Source organism: Muscardinus avellanarius (genome assembly GCF_963383645.1).
Source record: "Muscardinus avellanarius genome assembly, chromosome: 1".
Taxonomy (NCBI): Eukaryota; Metazoa; Chordata; class Mammalia; order Rodentia; family Gliridae; genus Muscardinus; species Muscardinus avellanarius.
Genome location: NC_137786.1, coordinates 230,998,897 through 231,024,729, shown reverse-complemented (window position 1 = coordinate 231,024,729; position 25,833 = coordinate 230,998,897). Strand labels below are relative to the sequence as shown.

Sequence of the window (25,833 nt, the reverse complement as noted above, 5' to 3'; positions counted from 1 at the left end):
GTGCACCCCCATACCTGGCTCCTGAGAAAGGAGTATTTAGGTTCAAGGACAGTTTTAGCAACTTAGTGAGGCTTTCAGCAACTTAAGACTGTTTCCAAATAAAATATAGGGCTGGGGAATATAGTACAGAAGTAGAATGCCCCTGGGTTCCATCCCCCGTATTAAAAAGAAACAAGGTCTTGTAGGTTAATGAGTCTCTCACTACTTGCTAAGGGTGGGCTTGAATCTGCGACCCTCCCATCTCGACCTCCCAAGTGCTGGGATTACAAGCATGTTCCACCACGTCCAGCTTTTAAGAAACAATCTGCACACTTTCAAACGACAGCGACACAAACCAGGCGCGGTGGTGTGCATCTGCGATCCCAGACTGGGAGGCCGTGACAGGGTCACAGAAGACCGCCCACAGCAACTCGAGTTTCAAAGAGGAAAAAAGGCGAGGACTGTAGCTCAGTGGTAGAACACCCTGGTTCACGCCCCAAAGTAAAAAAATGAAAACAGCAACCCCCCACTCCTGCACCTTGGGGGTGTAGCTGACAGCTGCTCTCTCAGGTCAAGGGCACTCTCAGGATCCACTCTGGTCCTGCCTTGGACCCAGTGTTCTCTGGGTGTAGCTGGTTTTTCTTTTTTTTTTTTGGTGGTACTGGGGGTGGAACCCAGAGGCTTTCTACCTCTGGGCTATACTTCCAGACCTATTTTATATTTTATTTGGAGACAGGGTCTCACTAAGTTGCTGAGAGCCTCACTAAGTAGCTGAGGCTGGCTTCGAACCTGTGCGAGCCTCCTGCCTCAGCCTCCCAAGCCTGGGGATTACAAGCGCGCGCCACCACGCCCGGCTTGTAGCTGGTTTCTGATTGGAGAATTCAAGGCACTGGGACCACCCCAAAGTGGGTCCCAACCCTGGTTCCTCTTTGGCCTGGAGAGCCTGCCCATCTTCCAGTTGTTGGGCAACAGCACCACCTAATGGCCGCTTCAGGGAAACTACGGTACCAAGAGGCTCTTCACAGTTCACCCAAGAGCCAGGCTCAGGCTCAGCTCCCAGCCTGTGGGTCCACTCCCCCACTCAATGCCACCGCCCCAGAACAGCCTTTGGAAAAGAAAAACCACTCAAGGCCACAGCAGCATGTACCCACGCCCGACTGGCTTGTTTTATTGAAGTAGGGTCGTGGAGTTAACAACGTGAAGACAGCTGGGACCCCGGGGTGGGAAGAACACCCTCCCCTCCCCATTTATGCCCACTGCCCCAAATAAAAAATAACCAACTATGGGGGAGCAGCCAAGACAGTGACTGGGGACCGAGGAAGGGCAGCGGGGAGACCATGCGTGTGCTGAGCCCCGGGCGGCGCTGTATGAGTCTGTCTTCCATGTGGGCATGTATAAATATAAAGATGAGCCGTTCTCTCCCTCTCCCTCTGCAGCGTGCTGCTCGCCGCCGTCCCAGCCCGTCTTCCACGCGAGGGTGAAGGGAAGAGGGGGTGAGCGAGTCATCACCGAATTGCGATCAGACCCACGTCCATCAGCTTCTGGATCTTCTGCGCTATTACAGGATTCTTCAAGTGTCTAAAGAGGAAAAGCAGCCGCCGCCTGAGATTCTACCTTGCAAGTGGCTTCTCTTGCTCTGAACAAGCCCCAAGTCAAAACCCCTGAGGAGGTGCAACAAGGAGCTACAGGTGGCCCAGCGAAGGATGCCTATCAGGTAGAGCTCTTCTCTACGGCGCAGGAGCTGCCAGTTCTAATGTGTGCCCGGACAGTTCTTTTTACTAGGTATGGCGCTCAGGAGCATTCTACCTCCGAGGTATACGCCCAGGCCAATTTTTTGTTGTTGTTGCTGCGGGCCTGAGGATGAAACCCAGGGGCATTCTACCTCCCAGTAACACCCCCTGCCCTATTTTTTACTCTTCATGGCTCTCTGTGAACCACGATCCTCCGGTCTCAGTCTCCCGAATGCTGTGGTTACAAGTGTGCACCACCACGCCCGGCTCCAGCACAATTTCTTAAATTAAACATTTTTTTATTAAGCTGGGCGTGGTGAGGCACGCTTATAATCCCAGTGCCTGGGAGGCTGAGACAGAAGGATCACACAGGTTCAAGGCCAGCCTCAGCTACGTAGTGAGGCTCTCAGCAACTCAGTGAGACCCTGTTTCCAAATAAAGTATAAAACAGGTCTGGGAGTGTAGCCCAGAGGTAAAAAGCCCTCGGGTTCCATTCCTGGTAGAACAACAACAACAACAACAAAATTAGCAGCCAGGTGTGGTGGTGAACGCTTGTAATCTCAGCATCTGGGAAGCAAGAGACCAGAGGATCGTGGTTCATGAACAGCCTCAGCTGCTTAGTGAGGCCCTTCACGACTCAGTGAGACCCTGTTAAAAATAGGACTGGAGTGTAGCTCAGAGGTAGAATGCCCCTGGGTTCCATCCCCTGTACCACGAAATAAATAAATAAATGAATAAATATAAATAAATAAAATTAGTAAACGGTCTTGCTAGGTTGTTGAGTCTTACTTTGTTGAGACTGTCCTAGAACCTGCGATCCTCCAGCCTCAGCTTCCCAAGTACAAGGATAATAGATGAGTGCACCACATCCAGCTCACTCAGACAGCTTTAAGCCAAGACCTTTCTCCTAAGAGCACCAATCTTCCCAAACTGACCACTTAAACTGTCAGGACCAAAGGGCAAACAAAGCCCTTCAACTAGCCACGCACTTCACTAGCCACCCCCCTTCTTGTAGTAGGGGCATTATAGCTGAGCTACATACACCCCAGGCCCCTTTTTATTTTGAAACCGTCTTGCTAAGTTGCTGAGACTGGCCTTGACACTGCAACCCTCCTGTCTCGGCCTCTCAGGTACTGGTACTACCGGTGTGCACCAACACCAGCTTCTAACCATTACAGTTTTAAGACAGACTTTCCCAATTCTTCCTGGCCAGATCACACCTGCTAATTTCCTGCAGGGCACCTCCCCATCCCCGCTTACTCGCTGAGTGCCTGGGGGTCCTTCTGCATCTGCTCCAAGATGAGGCGCATGGCTGGGTCGCTCATGATCTGCTGCACCTCGGGGTCGGCCATGGCCCGTCGCCTCACATCCTCGGGGCTGTCATGCCGGTTGTACTGGGCCATCACACAGCGCTGGTAACCGTCTGCTGCCTCCTGGGTTCAGAAGACAAGGAGGGAGGGTGTCATCACTACCTGGTCACTGCCTCAGCAGCTCCAAGAGAACAGGGGTCACTGAGAAGAGGAGAGGGGAGGAGAGACACAGAGAAACTGAGGCAAAAATAGCGAACAAGAGAGAGGCGGGGCGCACCCACTGCAGACCAGCTGCCCACCTTGCAGCTGGAGTCCAGGTCCAGTGCCTTCTGGTACACATCCATGGCTTTCGTGTAGTCCTTCATGGCTTCCAGAGCGGCCGCCTTCCGTGTGTAACCCTTGACTGCAGACAAAACAGGAGAGGTGAGGCACTGCCTCAGCACAGGCCGGCCCCACGCCAAGCCCTGCGGTGTGCAATGTGACAGGCTCCAGGGCCCCGGCCCTTCCCTCGTCTGCCTTTTGGCCAGAAGCAGGAGAGACAGGAAAGGCACTTACTGAAGGCTGGCTCCAGCTGGATACACTCCTCACAGTCCTAGGAAGAAGCAGCAGAAAGGAATCAGGTTCTCGCCTCAGCGCTCGAGGCCCCATGTGTGGTGCTCATTAGGCACAACAGAAGAGCAACCCAGGCCACCTCCCACCAAGGCCGCTGCTAGGGAAACAAAAGGGAATGATCCCAGTCTGAAACACACTGGCCTTGATACTTGTTCAAATAGCCACATTTTCTTTTTTGGTGGAACCCAAGGGCTGCACCCCCAGCCCTATTTTTTATTATTTTGAAACAGGGTCTCACTGCATCCCAAAGGGCCTAAGTAGTTGAGGCTGCCCGTGAACTGCAATCCTCCTGTCTCCTTCCAAATGACAAGTAGGACTACCTGAATGGACAGGCATAAAGACACAAGGCACTACTACCTTAGCGAGATGGGGTCTGACTATGCAGTCCAGGCTGGCCTCACACTCCTGGGCTCAAGTAACCCTCCTGCCTCAGGTTCCCAAGCAGCTGGGACTGTATGAGCCACTATACCCACACTCAACACACATTTTCTCTCTCATGCTAAGCTGTGTCTATCTTGTACTGGGGATGGAACCCAAGGGTGCTGGCTGCTCTGCCACTGAGCTGTTTCCCTGCCCTTTATATTTTGAGGCAGGGTCCTGCTACCACACACTGGCCTTGAACCTGCGATCCTGTCAGCCTCCCAGGTACTGAGTCACAGGCTTGCACCACCATGGCTGGCTAAGTGACAATGTGACCTTGTTGTAGAGGCAGAGCATACATCAGGCATTTCCAGTGTTTACTTCTGCTTGAAACATTCAAAATAAAGCATTACAACCTGGCACAGTGGTACACGCCTAGAATGCCAATATTCGGGCAGCTTAGACAGGAGGATTGCAGATTCAAGGACAGCCTCAGCAAATAGTTAAGACACTTATCAACCTAGTGACACCATTTATTAAAAATAAAAAGGGGGCGCCAGGCATGGTGGCGCTCGCTTGTAATCCCAGCATTTGTGAGGCTGAGACAGGAGCACTACGGTTTGCGAACAGCCTCAGCTACTTAGTGAGGCCTTTTGCAACTGAATGAGACCCTGTTTCAAAATAAATACAGTCGGGCGTGGTGGTGCACACTTGTAATCCCTGTGCTTAGGAGGCGGAGACAGGTTTGAAGCCAGCCGTGCTGGCTTAAGAGACCCTGTTTCCAAATTTAAAAAAGTATAAAAATTGGTCTAGGAGTGTAGCCCAGAGGTAGAAGGGTTTCCAGGAACCCTAGTACCACCAAAAAAAAAAAAAAAAAGATACGAAATTACGAAATAGGGCTGTAGAATGGTAGAATGCCCCTGGGCTCCATCCCCAGCACCACAAAAACAAACAAACAAACAAACAAACAAACAAACAAACAAATAGGGAGTGTAGCTTACAGGTAGAATATTTGTGTTCAATCCAATACAAAAATAAATAAAATACATAAAAGGGCTGGGCATGGTGGTGCACACTTATAATCCCAGCGCTTGGGAGGCTGAGATAGAAGGATTACACAGGTTTGAAGCCAGCCTCAGCTACTTAGTGAGACCCTGTTTCCAAATAAAATACAAAACAGGTCTGTAAGTATAGCCCAGAGGTAAAAACAAAACAAAAAACCAACAACGCCAGGTGTGTTAGTGCGCGCTTGTAATCCCTGCGCTTGGGAGGCGGAGGGAGACAGGACGATGGCACAGGTTCAAAGTCAGCTGTTCTGGCTTAAGAGACCCTGTTTCCAAATAAAAAGTATAAAATAGGTCTGGGAGTATAGCCTGGAGAAGAGGTTTCCAGGAACCACAGTACCACCAAAAAAAAAAAAGCCCCTGGGTTCCACCCCTAGTACCACAACAAATAAAAATAAATAAATAAAGGCATTATGAAGGAAAAAAAAAAATGCAACAGGAAGCAGGGGTCATCACCTATTCCGGTTTTTCTTCTCTTCCACAAGACGGGAAAACTGCCCCACTTCCCAGGTAGCTGACAACAGGCTATTCTCTGCCTCAGACCAAACTGTTTTTGACATTACCTGTGCACAGTCCTAACCAGCAGTGGCAATGTCTCCAGACCAGACCCAGAGCCAGTGGCATCAAAAATAGAATTCAAAATGGCCCTAGGAACTGGTGTCTCAGGCAGATCATACTTTGTCACCTTTCTACAATACGGTCATCCACACACCACTGAGAAGCAGAGTGGCTCACACTAAGAACAATGGGAATGTTCTCCAGGGTCACACAGTCACACTTGATGGTTCTGAGCACAGCCAACATACCTACTGCAGAACCCACATGCTAAAAAGCAGTAGGTGCTTCCTTAACAGATTAAACCTAACTACACTGTATGACCCAGCAACCCGGCTTCTGGGCATGTATCCTAAAAAAAACTCCAAGAATCAGAATGGATATGTGTACATTTGTGTTTACATAAAAATTGTACAAAACAGCTCAAAGATGGGATACCCAATATCCATGAATGGAGGAACAGACCAATAAATTATGGCATACACATACTATGGAATATTGTTTGATTATAAAAAGGAAACTCTGATACATCCTGTGACACACATAAACCTTCAAGACATTTTGCTAAGTGAAAAAAGCCAGTCACAAGCCAGATGTGGCAGCGCACTCGTAACTCCAGTACTTGAAAGGCTGAGACAGGAAGGTTGGAGGATCAAGGACAGACTCAGCAAATGTAGTAAGACTCAACAACCTACAGGGATCCTGTTACAAAACAAAAAGGTAAGGAAGGGGTTGACAGTGTAGCTTAAAGGAAAAATGCCCCTAGGTTCAGTGTCCAGCACTACAAAAGAAACACAGGTCTTACCAAATAGCCCAGGCTGGCCTCAAACCTCACAGTCCTCTTGTCTCAGCCTCCCAGGCTCACAGGCACGCACCCCTAACCCTGGCTCCTTTTCAACCAATTCAGGTGCAGTTCAGTGGGATTACGTACATCTACACTGTTGGAAGCCATCTACAGAACTGTTTTATTCTCCTACACTGAAACATCCCCTGGTGATCATTGTTCTGTTTTGTGATCTGACCTCACAAGTACCATCATAAAATGTTTGTGCCCTTCTTTGAGGTATTGGGGATTGAACCCGGGGGCATTCTACCTCTGAGCTGTACCCCTCAGCTCTGTTGTATTTTTATTTTGAAAGAGGGTCTCACTAGGTTGATGAGAGCCTCACTACTTGCTGAAGCTGACCTCAAACCTGCAATCCTTCTTTCTGAGACTCTCAAGTACTAGAATTACTGGTATTTGCCACCTTGCCCACCTAATATTTATGCTTTTGTGAGTGGCTCCCCTCCCCTGGGATTATAGGCGTGCATTACTGTACCTGGCTGAGTGAGACCTTCTCAAAACATAAGAAAAAAGAAAAAGAAAAAAAGCCAGGTGTGGTGGCACACACTTGTAATCAATCCCAGTACTTGGGAGGCTGAGACAGAAGGATCGTGCAGGTTCGAAGCCAGCTCCAGCTACTTAGTGAGGCTCTCAGCAACTTAGTGAGACCCTGTTTCCAAATAAAATACAAAATACCAGGGAGTATAGCCTGGAGGTAGAAAGCCTCTGGGGTTCCACCCCCAGCACCACACACACACACAAAAGTATAAAATAGGTCTGGGAATGTAGCCCAGAGATAGAAGGGTTTCCAGGAACCCCAGTACCAACACACACACACACACACACACACACACACACACACACACACACACACACACACTCCAGGTATGGTGGCACACGCTTGTAATCCCAGCATTCGGGAGGCTGAAACCGGAGGATCGCGGTTTACAGACAGCCTCAGCTACTTAGTGAGACCCTGCTTCAAAAATAAAGAATAGCTGGGCGTGGTGGCACACACATGTAATCCCAGCGCCTGGGAGGCTCTCAGCAACTTAGTGAGACCTTGTTTCCAAATAAAATATAAAAAAAGGTCTGGGAGTATGCCCTGGAAGTAGAAAAGCCCCTGGGTTCCATATCCAATACCTTTCAAACTCCCCCGCCAAAATAAATAAAAGAAAAAAATGGCCGGGCATAGTGGCTCACACTTGAAAGGCTGAAATAGGAGGACTGCAGGTTTGTGGCCAGCCTCAGCTTCTTAGTGAGGCCCTCTGCATCTTAGTGAGATCCTGTTTCAAAAGAAAGAATAAAAAGCCGGGCGTTGTGGCGTACACTTGTAATCCCAGCATTCAGGAGACTGAGACTAGAGGATCACGATTTGCGGACAGCCTCAGCTACTTAGTGAGGCCCTCCACAACTTAGTGAGACCCTGTCTCAAAATAAAGAATAAAAAATAGGGCAGGAGCCGGGCGTGGTGGCGCACGCTTATGATCCCAGCATTTGGGAGGTAGAGACAAATAAAAGGGAGAAAGAAGCATCAGGGCTCTCAGGGAAGGTGGCAAGGACTCTCTTCCCCAAGTACTCCCAACCACTAACTCCAAGGAGCAGAGCCAGGAAGACACAGGCCACTTATTTCATACACATAAGTCACGTAAGTACCACCAGAACAAATCTGCCATCCAAACAAGAACACCAACCTGTGGGTGGAAAACTCACGCAAGAAGAGAAACCGTGCTCCTCCGGGGTGTGCAGCACCAGCGGCCCACACCCCATCCTCACCTTGAGCGCCAGCTGGAACTCCAGGAGCTTGGTGTAGCAGGCAGCTCGATTGCTGTACAGTTTGGCATCTTGCGGGTTCCGCTTAATGGCTTCTGTATAGTGCTTCATGGCCTGGGGATAGTCCCCTGGACAGGTAAAACAAAAATATTTTTGAAAAAGCAAAGCCACCCTCCCTGTCTGGGCCGCGTGCACCCACAGCAGGGCACGGGAAGCGCATCCACACCACAGCTGTGGGGCGCAGGTGAGTACCTTTCTGAAAACACTCGTTGCCCTTGTTCTTCTCCTCCAGCGCCAGGTCGGGGTTGATATAGGCCAGCCGCTCTTGCTCCTTCAGGATTTTCTCTGCCTAAGTAACAGATTTTTGGAATAGTAATTGACACTCCCCTGGATTCGAAGAACAGGTCTCAAAAAGCCCTATATTAAAACTTAAATCTTCAGAATTGTGCTGGCAAGATTTAATTTTTGTGGAAACTTTACACTCTTGGGCTGGAAATGTAGCTCAGTACTACAGAGCTGTGACTTAGCATGCTGAGCCCCTGGGCTCAAGCTCCAGTACCACATGCAAAAAATGTTTACATTTCTCATTAGTCAAGTTAACACCATGAAACAGAATGAATGGTATCGATACATACTGGTTCAAAAATGTGCCCTACAGAGCTGAGTGTGGTGGCTCACGCTTATAATCCCAGCCTTTGGGAGGCTGAGACAGGAGGATCGGGGTTTGCAGACAGCCTCAGCTACTTAGTGAGGCCCTCTGCAACTCAGATCCTGTTTCAAAATAAAGAATTAAAGCTGGGCGTGGTGGCGCACACTTGTAATCCCAGCACTTGGGAGGCTGAGACAGGAGGATCGCATAGGTTCGAAGCCAGCCTCAGCCACTTAGTGAGGCTCTCAGCAACTTAGTGAGACCCTGTTTCCAAATAAAGTATAAAATAGGTCTGGGGGTGTAATCCGGAGGTAGAATGCCTCTGGGTTCCATCCCTAGTACCGTACAAACAAAATCAAAACAAAACAAATAATTAAAAAATGGGGCTGGGGGTATAGTTCAGAGTTGGAGTGCCCCTGGGTTCCATCCCCAGTACCAGAAAAAATAAAATTAAAAGTGCCCTACATGGAAAAAAATACATGCTTGAACAGCACAATTTTCTAACATTTTTTTTTTGGAGGGAGGAGGAGAAAGTCTTATTCTTTGGCCCAGGCTGGCCTTGACCTTCAGGGATCAACTGATCCTCCCATATCAGCCTCCCAAGTAGCTGGGACTAAAGGCATGTTGCTATACATGCCTTGACTAATCTATTTGTGAAATCATTCACCTACATATCTATAATTACTAGTATAATACATACCACTTCAGTGTGTAAAACAAGAAGATGTTTAAGTTACTGGGAATGTAGCTCAGTGGCAGAGCACCTGCCTAGCATGTGCAAGCCCTGAGTTCAAGCCCCACTATTGCCAAAAATCCTCCAATCTACACTCCCAGCCCTTAAAAACACCAAACACATGCGCTGGGTGTGGTGGCATACAGCTCTAATTTCAGTACTTAGGAGGCTGAGGCAGGATGACCACAGGTTTGCAGCCAGTCTCAGAAACTCAGTGAGACCCTGAGACAGGAGAATTGTGGGTTTGTGGCCAGCCTCAACTACTTAGTGAGGCTCTCAGCAACTTAATGAGACCATTTCCAAATAAAATATAAAATAGATGTGGGAGTATAGCCTGGAGGTAGAAAGCCTGTGGGTTCCACCCCAAGTACCACCCCCCCCAAAAAAAAAAAAAAAAAAAAAAAAAGGCAGGGGGTATAGCTCAGAGGTCAAATGCCCCTGGGTTCCATCCCCAGATCCGCAAAAAATAAAGAATAAGCCAGGCGTGGTGGCGCACACTTGTAATCCAAAGCACTTGGGAGGCTGAGACAGGAGGATCGCACAGGTTTGAAGCCAGCCTCAGCTACTTAGTGAGGCTCTCAGCAACTTAGACCCTGTTTCCAAATAAAATATAAAATAGGTGTGGGAGTGTAGCCGGAGGTAGAAAGCCCCTGGGGTTCCATCCCCAGCACAACAACAAAACACAAGTTGCGGAGGGGGCCAAGTTGCTGAGGCTGGCTGGGATCCTGTGATCCTGTCTCAGCCTTCAAAATGTTGGGATTACAAGCGTGTACCAGCACGCCAGGCTTTACAGTAACTTTTAATGTACAGGTTTTTCAACATTAAACACACTTAAAGGTTGAAATTTTGGCCAATAAAAGGACTGTAAAAACATTACTTGGCCGGGCATGGTGGCGCACGCTTGTAATCCCCGCGCTTGGGAGGCAGAGACAGGAGGATTGCACAGGTTCGAAGCCAGCCGCGTGCGCTGGCTTAGGAGACCCTGTTTCCAAATAAAAATGTAAAAATAGGCCTGGGAGTGCAGCCCGGAGGTAGAAGGACTTCCAGGAACCCCAGTACCACCACCACCACCACCACCAAAATAAATAAATAAATAAATAAATAAATAAATAAAAATTACTTCATTCTTTTTTTTGTGGGTCTGAGGATGGAATGCAGGGCTATTCAAACCTTCGAGCTACACCCCCTGCCCTGTTTTTTATTTTTTATTTTGAAACTGGATCTCACTGAGTTGCAAAGGACCTCACTAAGTAGGTGAGGCTGTCCGCAAACCCCGATCCTCCCGTCTCAGCCTCCCGAATGCTGGGATTACGATCATGCGCCACGACGCCCGGCTCTACTTCATTTCTTGCGTGTCATCTTTAAATGCCAGAATCACGTAAGGTGACTAAAGCTACTAATATTTTTAAGGTTATTAAATAACAATGACTACCATAAAGATCAAAACAGCAGCAATAATATAAAGTTATTGAAGCCGGGCATGGTGGCACACACTTAAAATCCCAGCATTCGGGAGGCCGAGAGAGGAGGATCGTGGTTCACGGACAGCCATAGCTGCTTAGTGAGGCCCTCTGCAACTCAGTGAGGCCCTGTTTTAAAATAAAGGAAAAAAAATAGGGCTGGGGGTGTAACCTGGAGGTAGCATGTCCCTGGGTTCCATCTCCAGCACCACAAAAAATAATATTAAGAAAGACCACAGGGACAGGGTGGAGTTCGATGGGAGAGTACTTGCCTAGCATGCACAGGCCTGGAGTTCTACCCAACACCACGATCACAACACTCCCTATCTTCCAACCTACCTGCTGGCATTTCTTGAGAACATCTGGGGTTCGGTGCTCTGCCAGAGACTTGTTGTAGAAATGGATGGCATCCTTGTACTTTTCTTCTTTGAAGTAGGAGTTGCCAATTCGTGCATAAGCTCTAATAAAGACAGAAAGTATGTGCCCAGGCCAGACCTCGCAGAGAAAACACCTGCAGCTAGGAGTGAGGCTTACGCTGCCACCACAGCTGACACTGAAGGCATCCCAACTTTTCAGCTCCTGGAACTAACTCCTTTCCAGCCCTGTAACTCAGCAAGTTTGGCGGGCGGCAACCCTCCTCCCCATGCAGAGACATTTAAGTGTGGGGCAGCAACCCCGCCACACTACTTGGTATTCCCAGAGTTTAAGCGTACTTGGCGATCTGGCGATAGTCTTCTCGGTTCTCTCTTCCCACTTCAATGGCCTTCTCGCAAAGCTCCCGGCATTTATTGTAGTCACCCCTTTCGAAGTATACCGCTGCAGGCAGGATGGTTAAAGTCAGTCCTGGCCCCCTCCCTCAGGAAAGCGCCAGCTCTGCGGCCCCTGGCCCCCAGCCTCACCTGCTTGATTGGTAATGTAGGTCATGTTGGTGGGGTCCAGCTCCTTGGCTTTGTCATAGTGCTTCAGGGCTGTGTCAAAGTCTTTCTTCTTGTAGGCATCATTCCCCAACTCTTTTTCTCTTAGTGCCTAGATGGATTTTTGAAGAAGTAGAATGCTGAGCAAATTAACTCAAAAGGTAAAGCAAGCAAGTGCTCATGTGTCACAGGTGGAAGCAAGCTCTCCATAACCAAGGCCTCAATGGCCAGCAAGACTCAGGAGCAAGCACTAGCCACAACGGAAACTCGCCTCATCTCTGCTACTCTGGCTCGTCCCCTTTCCACCTACACTCCAGGCTTTGTCAGAAAGTGGAGAGCTCTGAAAGCAACTGGCGAGGGCAATGCAACTGTGGGCCGTGGTTTACTCCGAGGCGGCTGCACGCCCAACTTCTCTGTTAAGTGGCTGCCAGGAAACCGGTCGAGGGAGTGGTGAGAGGACCAAAGGGGCCAGAGCGGCACAGGATTCTTCAGCACAGCTCGCTACCACCCACACCCAGGGCCCTTTGCCAGCCGAGACACCCTGAACAGCCAACGCTCACCGCTTGAAGGTGCTAAATTTGGCAACATTCTGCTGTTCTCGTTTACGAGAAAGAAGAAAATGGCTTAGGCATGTGCCTCCTACTCTGGAGGAAGGTGCTGCTAAGTGGCCAACTTTCAGCCTCATGCCACGTCCAAGCAGGACGCAGCAGCGTATCAATCCATGCAGACAGTATCCTTCTGGATCATGACAGACTCACAGGATACTCCTGCTGCTAAACACCCTGAAATACATTCTTACTAGGAAATCTCTTGTAAAGCTCATCTTTTCTGTATATTTTTATATGAATCTTTTTGACATGTGACCATGCTAAGTGGCCCAGAGTCCTCCAATTCCTGAGTTCAATGATCCTCCTGTCTCAGTCTCAAATAGCTAATAATAAGCTTAGCATATTCTGAGCACTCAAAATAATCACATCTATTTGAAGTCCCCAAAGTGGACATACATATTTCCAGTTGACTTGGTCTATAGATTCATGATAATACACAGACCTGCTTCTTATTGTCTGGAAGATCTTCCTCCATGGGCTCTGGTTTGGGCTCCGTTTTGGGAGGAGGCGGTGGTGGGGGAGCCGCAGCCTCTTCCTCCTCATCCATGCTGCCCAGATCGACTCCGATGAGGACACTGAGAGTGGTTATGATCCGGGGATCTTGTAGTTTCCTAGGATTCATTTTTTTAAGAAAGAAAATGAGTAATCACTGCTTTCCATGGGTGGTCTTAAATTTCCAGCTGTATGTGGAAACTCCTTATCCATCAATGGATGGATAGACTCTGTAGTACACACAAGTTACAAATAGAAAACACTCAACTCAGAGCCAGGCCATGGTGGTTCACACTTGCAATCTCAGCATTCGGGAGGCTGAGGCAGGAGGATCGCCGTTTACAGACAGCCTAAGCTACTTAGCGAGGCCCTTTTCAACTCAGTGAGAACCAGTTTCAAAATCAAGACTAAAAAATAGGGCTGGAGGTGTAGCTCGGAGGTAGAATGCCCCTGGGTTCCATCCCTAGCACCGGAAAACAAAAAAATCCACTCAACTCAGCCCCATATGGCAGTGTACACCTATTAATCCAGTGTTTGAGAGGCCAGCCCTATGTTTTATTCTTTATTTTGAAGCAGGGTCTCACTGAGTAGCTGAAGCTGTCCGCAAACCGCCATCCTCCTGTCTCAGCCTCCCAAATGCTGGGATTACAAGCATGCGCCACCATGCTCAGCTTCCCAGCCCTTTTTTGTTGTTTGAAAGTCTCCACTAAGTTGCTGAAGGCCTTGTTACTAAGCCACTGAGGTTGGCTGCAACCCCTGCAATCCTCATTTCTCAGCCTCCCAAGTAATGGGATCACAGGTGTGCGCCACCACACCCCACTCTTTCCGACCCTTTCTATAGGTGCAAATAAACTAGTCGGGTGGCACACGGTTGTAATCCCAGTACTTGGGAGGCTGAGACAGGAGGATCTGGGTTTGTCGTCAGCCTCAGCTATTTAGTGAATCGTACTGCAACTTAGTGAGACCCCGTTTCAAAATAACATATAAAAAATTGGGCTAGCCGAGCATGGTAGTGCACACTTGTAATTCTAGTACTTGGGAGGCTCAGACAGGAGGATCATGGTTCGTGGACAGTCTCAGCTACAGAGGTCTTTTATAACTCAGTGAAACCCTGCTTCAAAATAAAGAATAAACCTGGGCATGGCAGTACACGCTTATAATCCCCACGCATTTGGGAGGCTGAGACCGGAGGATCGCAGTTCGTAGACAGCCTCAGCTTAATGAAGCCCTTTGCAACTCAGTGAGACCCTGTTTCAAAATAAAGGTTAAAAATAGGGCTGGGGGTGTAACTCAGAGGTAGAATGCCCCTGGGTTTAATTCCCAGCACCACAAAACACAAAAACAGCTGGGCGTGGTGGTGCATGCTTGTAATCCCAGTATTTGGGAGGCTGAAACCAGAGGATGGCACTTCGCAGATAGCCTCAGCTACTTAGTGAGGCCCTCTGCAACTCAGTGAAACCTGGTTTCAAAATAAAGGAAAAAAAAGGGCTGGGAGGCATAGCTTAAAGGTAGAATGCCCCTGGGTTCCATCCCCAGAGCTGCAAAACAAACAAACAAACAAACAGACAGACAAACAGACACAATAAACTACTCAGTGGGGAAAATGCAAAGGCAGAAACCCGATGGCCTGGGCCAGGCTCCGGTCCTTCACAGTGACTCAATGTGCCGCCTCTACTTACGTGGCCAGGTCTGAGGGCTTGTTTCGCAGCTGCTCTATGAGTTCCCGGTAGGTAGGATCATTGAGGAGTGCCCTTGTCCTGGGATCACTCTCCAACTTCTGATATAGATTAGGCATGTTGAAAGGGTTCATGAATTTCCTCTCTGTCCAAATAAAAAAAAGGAAATACTTAAAAACTATGAAATCTGGTGGTTTTTTTTTTTTTTTTTTGGTGGTACTGGGATTCCTGGAAAACCTTCTACTTTCAGGCTACACTCCCAGACCTATTTTTTATATACTATTTATTTATTTATTTATTTATTTATTTATTTATTTATTTATTGTGGGTTTGGAGGTGGAACCCAGGGGCATTTGACCTCTGAGCTACACCCCCTGCCCTATTTTTTTATTCTTTATTTTGAAACAGGGTCTCACTGAATTGCAGAGGGTCCCACTAAGTAGCTGAGGCTGTCCGCGAACCATGATCCTCCTGTCTCAACCTCCTGAATGCTGGGATTACAAGCGTGCGCCACCACGCCCGGCTCTATACTTTCTTTTTTGGAAATAGGGACTCTTAAGCCAGCCTGTGCGATCCTCCCGTCTCTGCCTCCCAAGCAGGGGATTACAAGCGCACATCACCACGCCCACTGAAATCTGTTTATTTCTATCACTGGCTCTCATACCCCACCAAAACATGAAGGGGTAAAATCAGTCCCATTCAAAAGGCGCATGTGCCTACCTACCTGCCAACCGGGCCTCCACGTTCTGTAAACCTTCTTTGAGTTGAGGGTTATTCGCCTCGTGTTTTAAACCCTCTTCATAGGTTCGCTTGGCTTCTTCAAATCGGTTTAAGAACTCAAGCGCTGCTGCTTTTCGCGAATAGCCCTTAAACCCACAGAAGAGAACATAAAAATTATTTTTAAATATGTTTTTGGCAGAACTGGGGATTGAGCCCAGAGGCAGTAGCCACCTGAGCTACATACCTAGCCCAATTTTTTTTTTTTTTTTTGGTGGTACTGGGGGTGGAACCCAGAGGCTTTCTGCCTCCGGGCTATACTCCCAGCCCTATTTTATATTTTTTTTATTTGGAAACAGGGTCGAAGTTGCTGAACATCTCACTAAGTAGCTGAGGCTGGCTTTGAACCTGTGTGTTCCTCCTCCCAAGCCCCCAAGTGCCACCACGCCCGGCTCCAATTTTTTTTTTATTCTTTATTTTGAAACAGGTCTCAAGTTGCAAAAGAGTCTCACTAAGTAGCTGAGGCTAGCCGCTAACCTGTGATCCTCTAGTCTAAGCCTCTGAAGTACTGGGACTGCAAGCACGCGCCATCACGCATGGCTTAACAAAAAATTTAAAAGGACATGTAGTCTTAAATCTAAATAAACTAAAGAAATCAGGCATGTAGTGCATGCTTGTAATCTCAGCATTTGGGAGGCTGAGACAGGAGGATCATGATTCGCAGACAGCCTCAGCTACTTAGCAAGGCTCTTTGCAACTCAGTGAGAACCTGCTTCAAAATAAAAAATAAAAAATAGGGCTGGGGTAGAATGCTCCTGGGTTCCATCCCCAGTACTGCAAAATATAACCAAGTAAATAAATGAACTAAAGAACTTATTCTAAGCCCGGTGTGGTGGTGCATGCCTATAATCCTAGTACTTGAGAGGCTGAGACAGGAGGATTGCAGGTTTCAGGCCAGCCTAGATAACCTGGGAGAATCTTTTTATTTATCTCTTTGTGGTCCTGAGGATGGAACTCAGGGGCCTCTACCTCCACGCTATGCCCCTGACCTATTTTACATTTTATTCTGAAACAGGGTTTCTCTAAGTTGCGGAGAGCCTCACTAAGTAGCTGAGGCTGGCTTCAAACCTGTTCGATTTTCCAGTTTCAGCCTCCCAAGTACTGGTATTACAAGCACGTGCCACACGCCCGGATAATCTTTTTTTTAAACCAAGAATTGAACTCAGGGGCATTCAATCTCCAAGCTACATGTCCAGCCCCTTTTTCCTCTTTATTTTGAAACAGGGTTTAAGTTGCAGAAAGACCTCACTAAGGCTGCCTGCAAACTCATGATCCTCCTTTCTCAGGCTCCCACGTACTGAGGTTACAAGTGTGCATCACCACACACACAAGCCATTTAGTTTAGGGACTAAAATGCACTCACATGAAGGCCAATGAGAGAACAATAAGGTGGACAATGTAACCTCGAGGCTGACACATGAATCCTGCTTAATGTCAAAGCAGCACACCCTCCTTCTCTGGATTCATTAGATGACGACCAGATGCCGTCAGTTTCTTTGGCAGTACTTTTTTTCTTAGTGGTACAACAAATAAATCCTCTACTACAACTGAGGCTATCTTAGATTTATTAGATTTGGTGAAACACGCCATTACTCTGAGGGACATACTGACAGGAGAGCTGGGTCTTTGACAAACTTACCAACCTTGCCTAGATGACAGGCAAGCAGGCAACTAGGCAAGTCAGGAGGGCCTGCTGGTAGTACTGCATACTACAAACTACCATAAGGCATTTCTGGGCAAAATCTGAAGAGCCCTGCGCCCCCCAAACTCACCTTGCCCCAGTCGGGCTTCAGGTCCACCGTCCTGCAGCCATCCTCGTAAGCCCTCTGGTAGTCTCCTTTCTTCGCATAGGCTGCAGAGCGGTTGCTATAGAGCACGTGGTTTTGCGGATCTAACTTAATGGCTTCAGAGTAGCACTGTAAAGCATCATCGATGTTCCCGGCACTCAGGGCCTTATTGCCTTTCTCCTTTAGCTCATTCACCTAAGGAGAAAGAGCTGATATAGCTTCTCTCCATCATATGCTCATTTTGTCCCAAGTTTCTAGGCGGTACTCATTCTTACCCATGGTAAACAATAAAAGGTTACTCTACAGATGAAAGAAATCATAGGTTAACTCATGCACATTTCCCACACTGTGGAGAACCAACAGTGAAAATATTATAAACAGAAATCAAGAAAACCCATCCCTCTGTGCTCCACTGGCTCCAGTGTGGAATGGGAGGAACCCTGGCCAGTCTTTCAGGTCTCCACGGCAAACTGATGAAGCCCTCCATAACATATCCACATTCCTGACTCACCCGTCACAGATGCCCCAAAGAATCCAAGTGGTAAACTGAGCAGCACACAGGTCCTCCTCACGGGAAGAGGCAATCAGGACGTGGACAGGGTGCAGATATGTACCCTGCAGGCTTTAGGATGCCGAGAGCTTTCTCTCCCTTGATGCTGCGCCTCATGGCTTAGCTGCCATCTATCAAAGAACCACTTTCCATCTTTTGGTGTGGTAACATGTCACCACATGATGGATGAATGCTCTGATCCTTAATGGGTAAAGACCAGCCCCCCAAATGCTTAAATACTACTGTATCACAAAGGGAATGGAAGAGGACCAAAAAAAAAATGTGGTTTTGATGTAGGATAGAAGGAATAAGTAGGCAGAAAGGAGACAGGAAGGAAAAGTAAAAATATAACTTTGATATAAGAACCTGGAGCTGAAGTGCTTCAGCCTCTAGTCCACAAACCAGTTCTCTTTCCCAGGCCTGACTCTACCATAAATTCTTGGGAAACCTGTAGATCCTAGAGTTAACAATATTTCCGAGGAAACCTATAATTTAGGATATCCCAGCTTATCCATCAATCAACTAACGAGGACCCCAATCAACCTAAGATCATCCACCCTAAGGCTGACCAGACCACAGACGATCATCAGGAAGTGCCTCGGGACTACTGGACTGAGCTCATCCACCCTAAGGCTGACCAACCAGACCACCTGCCCACCATGAACCGCCTCGGGACTACCGGACTGAGCTCATCCTCACAGACCTTCTCTAGCCCACCCTCACGAAAGTCCCCTATAAGAGAACCCTGAACTCCGCAAAATGCCTTCCTCATCTTGAGGTGGCCCGCATTCTCTCTTGAATGTGTATTTCCTTCCCTTTCCCCCAATAAACCTCTATGTCTCTAACTGGCGCGTGCTCAAATTCTTTTCTGTCATGTTAGCCAAGGACCCTGAAGACCCCGAGTTCCTGAGCCGAGAACTCACCCCAACATCTTTGGCACCCCAACAGTTTAATGCCTTACTCTCTTTAAACATTCAGAATGGAAGGTGGAACACACCAACGAGATCAAAAGAGTAAAGAAAGGGGCCTTGGCCAAACAAGATCCGAATGCCCAACTACTAAAGGTCAAGCGCCCTGCAGCAGCCTAGCTGAGCGAAGACCACACCTTCACAACACCCTTCAAAATGCAAACACCATCAGTGGGTTCAAGCTAAATGACTTTGATTTTTGGAACCCTGAGGCACACCATCAGGAATTTGCAGAGTTTTTTTTGTTTTGTTTTTTGTTGTCCTGAGGAATGGACTCATTCTACCTCTGAGCTACACCCCCAGCCCTATTTTTTTGTTTTGAAACTGGGTCTTGCTAGGTCTCTCAACTCTTGCCACATTGCTGAAGCTGTCCTCAGACCTGCAATCCTGTCTCAGCCTTCCAAGCACTGGCATTACAGGCATGTTCCAACATGCCCAGCAAAAAACCCCACATCCCCCCTTTTTTAAATTGAGGATTGAGCCAGGCATGATGGTACACTCTTGTGATCTCAGCATTTGATAGAGGCTGAGGCAGGAGGATCAATCGTGATTCGCAGACAGCCTCAGCTACTTAGTGAGGCCTTCTGCAACTCAGTGAGACCCTGTTTCATAAAAATAAAAAGTAAGCCGGGCGTGGTGGTGCACGCTTGTAATCCCAGCACTGGGGAGGCTGAGACTGAAGGATTGCGGTTCGTAGACAGCCTCTGCTACTTAGTGAGGCCCTCCGCAACTTAGTGAGACCCTGTTTCCAAATAAAATATAAAACAGGGCTGTGAGTATAGCCCGGAGGTAGAAAGCCCCTGAGTTCCACCCCCAGTACCACCACACACACACAAAAAGGTTGGAATACTATAGTGATACATGCACACCCAGCAGAGTAGCAGTTTACAAAAGCCAAACTACAGAACCAAACTAGGTGTCCCTCAACAGACAAATGGAAAGAAAATGTGGTATATACCCACGATGGAATTTTACTTGGCCATAAAGAACAGAATTATGCCACTTGAAGGAAAATGGATGGAACTAGAGAATATTAAGTGAAGTGAGATCAGCCAGTCTCAAAGTCAAGGGTCATGTATCTTCTCTCAATGTGGAAGCCTAGAGATAATAGGAAAGCAGGACTTCGGTTCAACAAGAGGACAAGAGCAGCGGGGAGATTGGGGGAGGTAGGGAGAGGGAAAGTGAGGCCAGAGGGAGGCAACGGTTCAAATAACACTCCGCTAGTATATCAAGGTATCACTACCAATCTCACTAACAAGTACAGAGTGCAGAGTGGGATACGAAGGACACTACATCAAGTGACATGCTTTTTTGGCGCTGGGAACTGAACCCAGTAGTATTCTACCTCTGAGCTATACCTCCAGATCTCCCCTTTTTTGTGGTACTACAGATTAAACCCAGGGGTATTCTATTTCCAAGCTACACCCCCAGCCCTATCTTATCTTATTTATTTTTGGTGGTACTGGGGTTCCTGGAAGCCCTTCTACCTCCGGGCTACACTCCCAGACCTATTTTATACTTTTTTATTTTTGGAAACAGGGTCTCTTAAACCAGCGTGGCTGGCTTGGAACCTGCGTGATCCTCCTGTCTCTGCCTCCCAAGCTGGAGGATTACAAGCGTGCGCCACCACGCCTGGCTATCTTATTTTATTATTTTGTGGTACTGGGGATTGGATCCAGGGTTATTCTATCTTTGAGCTGTATCTCCAGCCCTATTTATTTATTTTTTTTTTGCGGTACTGGGGATGGAACCCATTGGCATTCAACCTTTGAGCTATACCTTCAACCCTATTTTTTATTCTCTATTTTAAAACAGGTTCTTACTGAGTTGCACAGGGCCCCACTAAGTAGCTGAGGCTGTCCGCGAATTGCGATTCTCCGGTGTTAGCCTCCCAAATGCTGGGATTACAAGCGTGCGCCACCATGCCTGGCTAAAAAAACACAATTTTGAACGTGTCTCAGCCTCCCCAGTACTAGGATTGCAAGGTGTGTATCACTGTGCCCAGCTAAATTTGCTCATCTTGAATACACTCAACTCATTAATAGATCTCACAACTGAAAATAAAAACAAGCCTGGCAGTGATGTGGGCCTGTGGTTCCAGCTACCCAGGAGGCTGAGAGCCGGATCTCAAGACTAGGAGGTTAAGGGCAAGCCTGGGCAACACAGCGAGAACCCACTTCCTAAAAACAAATAAATTAATAAACTATAAATGAGGACACTTAGACAAAAAATTGAAAACAAACAGTAGTCATCTGTATACTCATCACCTAAGTTTGCAGTTCTGAATTTAATCACTTAGAATCTTCTGTATGTCAATGTCTATAATGGTTGTTATGATTCTTCTTCTTTTTTTTTTTTTTTTTGCAGTACTAGGGATTGAACCGAGGGGCCTTCTACCTCCGAACTACACCTCGGCCCTATTTTTTATTCCTCATTTTTTTAGGTACTGGGGTGAAACCCAGGGGCATTCTACATTTGAGCAACACTCCCAGCCCTATCTTTTTTTATTCTTTATTTTGAAACAGGGTCTGAGTTAATCGCAAAGGGCCTCACTACTAAGTAGCTGAGACTGGCCACAAACTTGGATCCTCCTGTCTCAGCCTCCCAAACGCTGGGATTACAAGCATGCGCCACCACACCCGGCTTTTTATTTCTTATTTTGAAACAAGGTCTAAGTTGTAGAGGGAACTCACTAAGTAGCTGAGGCGTCTGTGAACCAGCAATCCTAGCTCAGCCTCCCAGGTATGCAGTACCACACCTGGCTGGCTGGTGTGATTTTCATGTGTATGTGTGTGTTGTGGGATGCTGGGGGTTGAACCCAGGGATATTCTACCTCTGGGCTACACCCTCTGCGCTTTGTATTTTTTGTTTTGAAACAGGGTCTTCCTAGTTGGTTAGTTTTGCTTAATTGTGGAGGCTGTCCTCAAACCTGCAATCCTCCTGTTTCGATCTCCTAAATACTGAGATTACAAAGGTGTGCCACAACAACTGGCCTGATGTGACTTTTTAGGTAACTACTTTGGGCAGAGTGGTGGTCAGTGGTAGAGCACATGCTTGAAGCCCTGGGTTCAATCCCAGCATCTGGAAAACAAAACTGTGTGAAGATCAAGAAATACTTTTCTTGTTCTAGTAACAAAACAAGGTATTTCCCTATTCTAAATATCTGTTTCTTGCTGGGTGTGGTGGTACATGGTTGTAGTCCCAGTACTTGGGAGGCTGAGACAGAAGGATCCCGGTTCGTGGCCAGCCTCACCTACTTAGTGAGGCCTTCTGCAACTTAGTGAGACCCTGTTTCAAAATAAAGAATAAGCCTGGCGTGGTGGCGCACGCTTGTGATCCCCGCACTTGGGAGGCGGAGACAGGAGGATCGCACTGGCTTAAGAGACCCTGTTTCCAAATAAAAAAATATAAAAATAGGTCTGGGAGTGTATCCCGGAGATAGAAGAGCTTCCAGGAACCCCAGTACCACCAAAAAAAATAAAGAAAGAAAGAATAAAAAATTGGTCTGAGGGTGTAGCTCGGAGGTAGAATGCCCCTGGGTTCAATCCCCAGCACACACACCTGTTTCTTTCTTTCCTATACCATAGATTATTTAATCCAAGATACACTTAATTATTACAAGGGCACAAAATTTATTAACCAGTCAAACATAGTGGCTACCACACGTCTGTAATCTCTGTACTTGGGAGGCCGAGACTGGAGTTTCCTTGCCAGCCTCAGCAATTTAGCAAGGCCCTTGCAAAGTACTAAGACTCTTTCAAAATAAAATAAATACATAAAATAGGGCTGGGGAGGGGGGGGGCAGAGATAGTAAGCCACTGGGGTCAATTCCCAGTAATACACACAAAAAAGTTTATTAACCTCTTTATTTCCGCTCTTTTTTGCCAATTTGCAAGAAGGGAACAGTGGCTATACTTAACAAAAGGTTCGGTTTTGTAGCTTTCTCAGGGAAAAAAAAAAAAAAAAAAAAACTGTTCTCTTTCTCCCGATGAATCACTACTGCTCAATGACAGCTTCCAAAGCAACAAAACCTCTCGGGGCCTCTCACAGCTGCAGGCCACTGTGGGGACGGGCAAGTCACAGTCGGCAAGCTCCTTCAACTCGGCCCAGTGCGGGCGGACGGCTAACTTCTTGCTGCTCCTAGGGAACTGTCTACCTCCACGGATGCCTGCGTGATCCGAGGTCGACCTTCCCGAGGTGTCAGTCCTCAGTCACAGACAAAAGGGGGGGGGGGGCTGCGACACCTCCTAAAGCACCGGTAGGCAGGGAATTCGTCCCGAGGACTTCGCAGCAGCCAGCCTCGGCCGGGGCCTTGCACCCCACGCACCCCGACCTTCTCAGGATCCCCAGGAAGCGTCGCCCCCCAACTGGGCTCCGGGCTGCTGAGCCTGGCGGCTCCCGGGGCGCTGCGGCCCCCGCGCCGCGGCTGTCTCCAGGTTCTTCGGGGCCGACCCCGGCGGGCTCCTCCGTCGGCAGCTCGTCTCCCAGGCCGAGGCTTCCCGGCCCGGCTCCGGCCTTCGCCCCCCCCCCCAGCCTCCGGGGGAGGCCGGCGCCATCCCTCCAGCGCCGTCTAGCCCGCAGCCGCCTCTCGGGGGCCCCGAGGCCGGCGGGGTCGGCCGCACGCCCTGGCGAGGCCTCCGCGGCCTTCCCGCGCAGCCCGGGCCGCGGCCCGCCCCGGCCCGCCCCGCTACAGACCCCGGCCCGCCCGGCCGCCGCGGCCCACACGCCCTCGCCGCCGCTCCGCGCCCTGGCCCGGCGCCCGCCGCACCGCGCCCCTCCGCCGCGGCCCGGCCTCGGCCGCCCCGGGCCCCGGCCGCCCCTCCCCCTCACCTGCTCCATGGCTTGGCCCGGAACCGCGTTGAATCGAATCGGTCCGCTCCGCGTTCCCGTCTTCCCGTCCTCTCCGCGTTCCCAACCGCACGCGCCGCCTTCTGGAACCTACTAGAAGCTGCCGGGACTCCGGCTCCCGCCCCTTCCTCGCCTGCTCACTGGCCGAGATCCTCTAGGCGGGCCTCTGTGCTCCTCTTCTATTGGTTTAGAGTCCAGCCCATCATTTTTGCTTCCCTCTCATTGGTCATCAGAGAGTAAGTTTTTTCAACCCCGCCTCCTCCGCGCCTAGGGATTGGGCCTTCTCCCATTAGCCCCGCCCACCACGGGCTTTACAAATGGAGGGAGGAGCGGACTTTTGCGGTACGGATTGGTCGCTTGGTCCGCCAATCGTAGGCGAGGTGGCCGCGCCCATTGGTCCTGATCTTTCTGGAAATTTCCACTTCTCTCATTGGGCTGCGGGAACTCCGAGACGGAACCGCCTTCAGAATTAAAAAAAAAAAAAAAAAAAAAGCCCATTGGGCGGGGAATTGCCGACGCTTTGCGCTGATAGGCTTGAGTCGCGCCCTGCAAAGGACCGCGTTTGCCGCGGGAGGTTTCCGGGACTCTGAGACCCTGGCGCCCTCTGTCGCTGTGGCTCGGGCGGGCTCGCTGACCCCGGCCGCTTCCCGCCTCCGGCGGACACGAAGCCCTCCTACCCTCCCCTCGGGCCCCGGCCGGCGGGGTGGCGGTCTGGGCGGGTGTCCGGGGCTGGCCTGCAGCGCCGGTCCCCGCTCGCGCGGCTCGGCTTCCCGGCGTCGGTCTCGCCTGCTGGGTCCGGGATGCTCCGAAATTGCTGCGGACCTGGGGCTACAGAGTCCAGGGCCGGCGGCCCGCTGGGCGTCCTCAGTGAAGCCGCACACCCTCCCCGAGCTCTTGGGTGCGGGGCTTGGTAACACTGAGCCGGGGCGATTCTCGGGGTAGTGTTAGCGCGCGGGAAGTACTTACTGAAAAGCAACCGGTTACTCTGGTGTAAAAGGGAAAAGGAAATAAAGCTGAAAGCTACTTGACCACCTAAGGGCCCAGCACCAGTGGAGGTCAAAGAGCGCAGGTCAAATGATGATGGGCTGGACTCTGGAGGTCAAAGAGATGGGCCTGCTGATTAAAGTGCTGCTTCTGCTTCCAGGGTGAGCACAGGAGCCTCTGGGTAGATGGAGAGGGCCTAGGGGAGGGTCTTGGGCCTGCAGTGTCCACCTCTTTCTTCCTGCTCTGGATAATGCCATCCCTTCCCAGGGTTCAAAGTGCACCCTCTTTGCCACTACCTCCTCTTTCTAGCTGTTTCTGTGCAGCCAAATGACAGCAAACCCCATACTTAGTCCTCCTTCCGTTAAAACTCTTGAAAGCTTTGGGTGGGATGTAGAACCTTCCGCTGCACTGAAGCCCCCCCCCCCTTTTTTTTGGCGGTACTGGGGATAGAACCCAAGGGCATTCTACCTTCAAGCTATACCCCTAACCCTATTTTTTTATTATTTATTTTGAAACAGGGCCTCACTGAGTTGCAGAGGACCTCGCTAGGTAGCTGAGGTTTTCTGCAAACTGTGATCCTCCTGTCTCAGCGTCCCGTGCACTACCACCCCCCTGCTAGAAGCCCTTGTTTGTTTTGGTACTTAAGAATGAACCCAGGGGCATTTTACTTTGGGGCTACACTTCTGCCCCAGCCCTTTTGTGTTTTGGTAGGTTTTTGAGGATCTCACTAAGTTGCTGAGGCTGGCCTCGAACATGCCATACTCAGGTCTCAGATTCCCAAGTACTGGGATGACAGCCCGCACCACCACGCCCAGCCTGATGTCCCTGTTCCTTTTTTTTTTTTTTTTTTTGCAGGTCTGGGGATGATGGAACCCCAGACATTTAACCTCTGAGATACACCCCCTGCCCTATTTTTTTTTTTTTATTCTTTATTTTGAAACAGGGTCTCACTAAGTTGCAAAGGCCTAAGTAGCTGAGGTTGTCCACGAACCGCGATCCTCTGGTCTCAGCCTCCCGAATGCTGGGATTACAAGCGTGAGCCACCACGCCCGGCTCCACATCCCTGTTCTTGACTCTTCACTCTTGTCTGCTGGGTTAGCTTCATAGCTTTCAGGCTGAGAGTCAGGTGGACAACACACTAACTTCTACTTGTCCCTTTCTTTAGTAGAGCTGGGGGTTGT

The 25,833-nt window shown here is 49.2% G+C and overlaps 1 protein-coding gene across 1 annotated transcript in view; it reads right to left on the bottom strand.

Annotated features, from left to right (window-relative positions):
• Positions 1–1,484: 1,484 nt before the first annotated feature.
• STIP1 (stress induced phosphoprotein 1) overlaps positions 1,485–25,833 on the bottom strand; it is a gene marked incomplete at both ends in the record, with an annotated part of 52,132 nt that continues 27,783 nt past the window's right edge. The window contains 18 exon segments of the mRNA XM_080692087.1: positions 1,485–1,557; positions 2,970–3,142; positions 3,319–3,422; positions 3,575–3,611; positions 8,210–8,334; positions 8,459–8,555; positions 11,388–11,508; positions 11,762–11,864; positions 11,948–12,074; positions 13,013–13,181; positions 14,742–14,883; positions 15,463–15,604; positions 17,288–17,497; positions 23,651–23,684; positions 23,686–23,782; positions 23,785–23,879; positions 23,984–24,103; positions 24,182–24,584. Coding sequence (XP_080548213.1) covers positions 1,485–1,557; positions 2,970–3,142; positions 3,319–3,422; positions 3,575–3,611; positions 8,210–8,334; positions 8,459–8,555; positions 11,388–11,508; positions 11,762–11,864; positions 11,948–12,074; positions 13,013–13,181; positions 14,742–14,883; positions 15,463–15,604; positions 17,288–17,497; positions 23,651–23,684; positions 23,686–23,782; positions 23,785–23,879; positions 23,984–24,103; positions 24,182–24,584 — 2,372 coding nt within the window.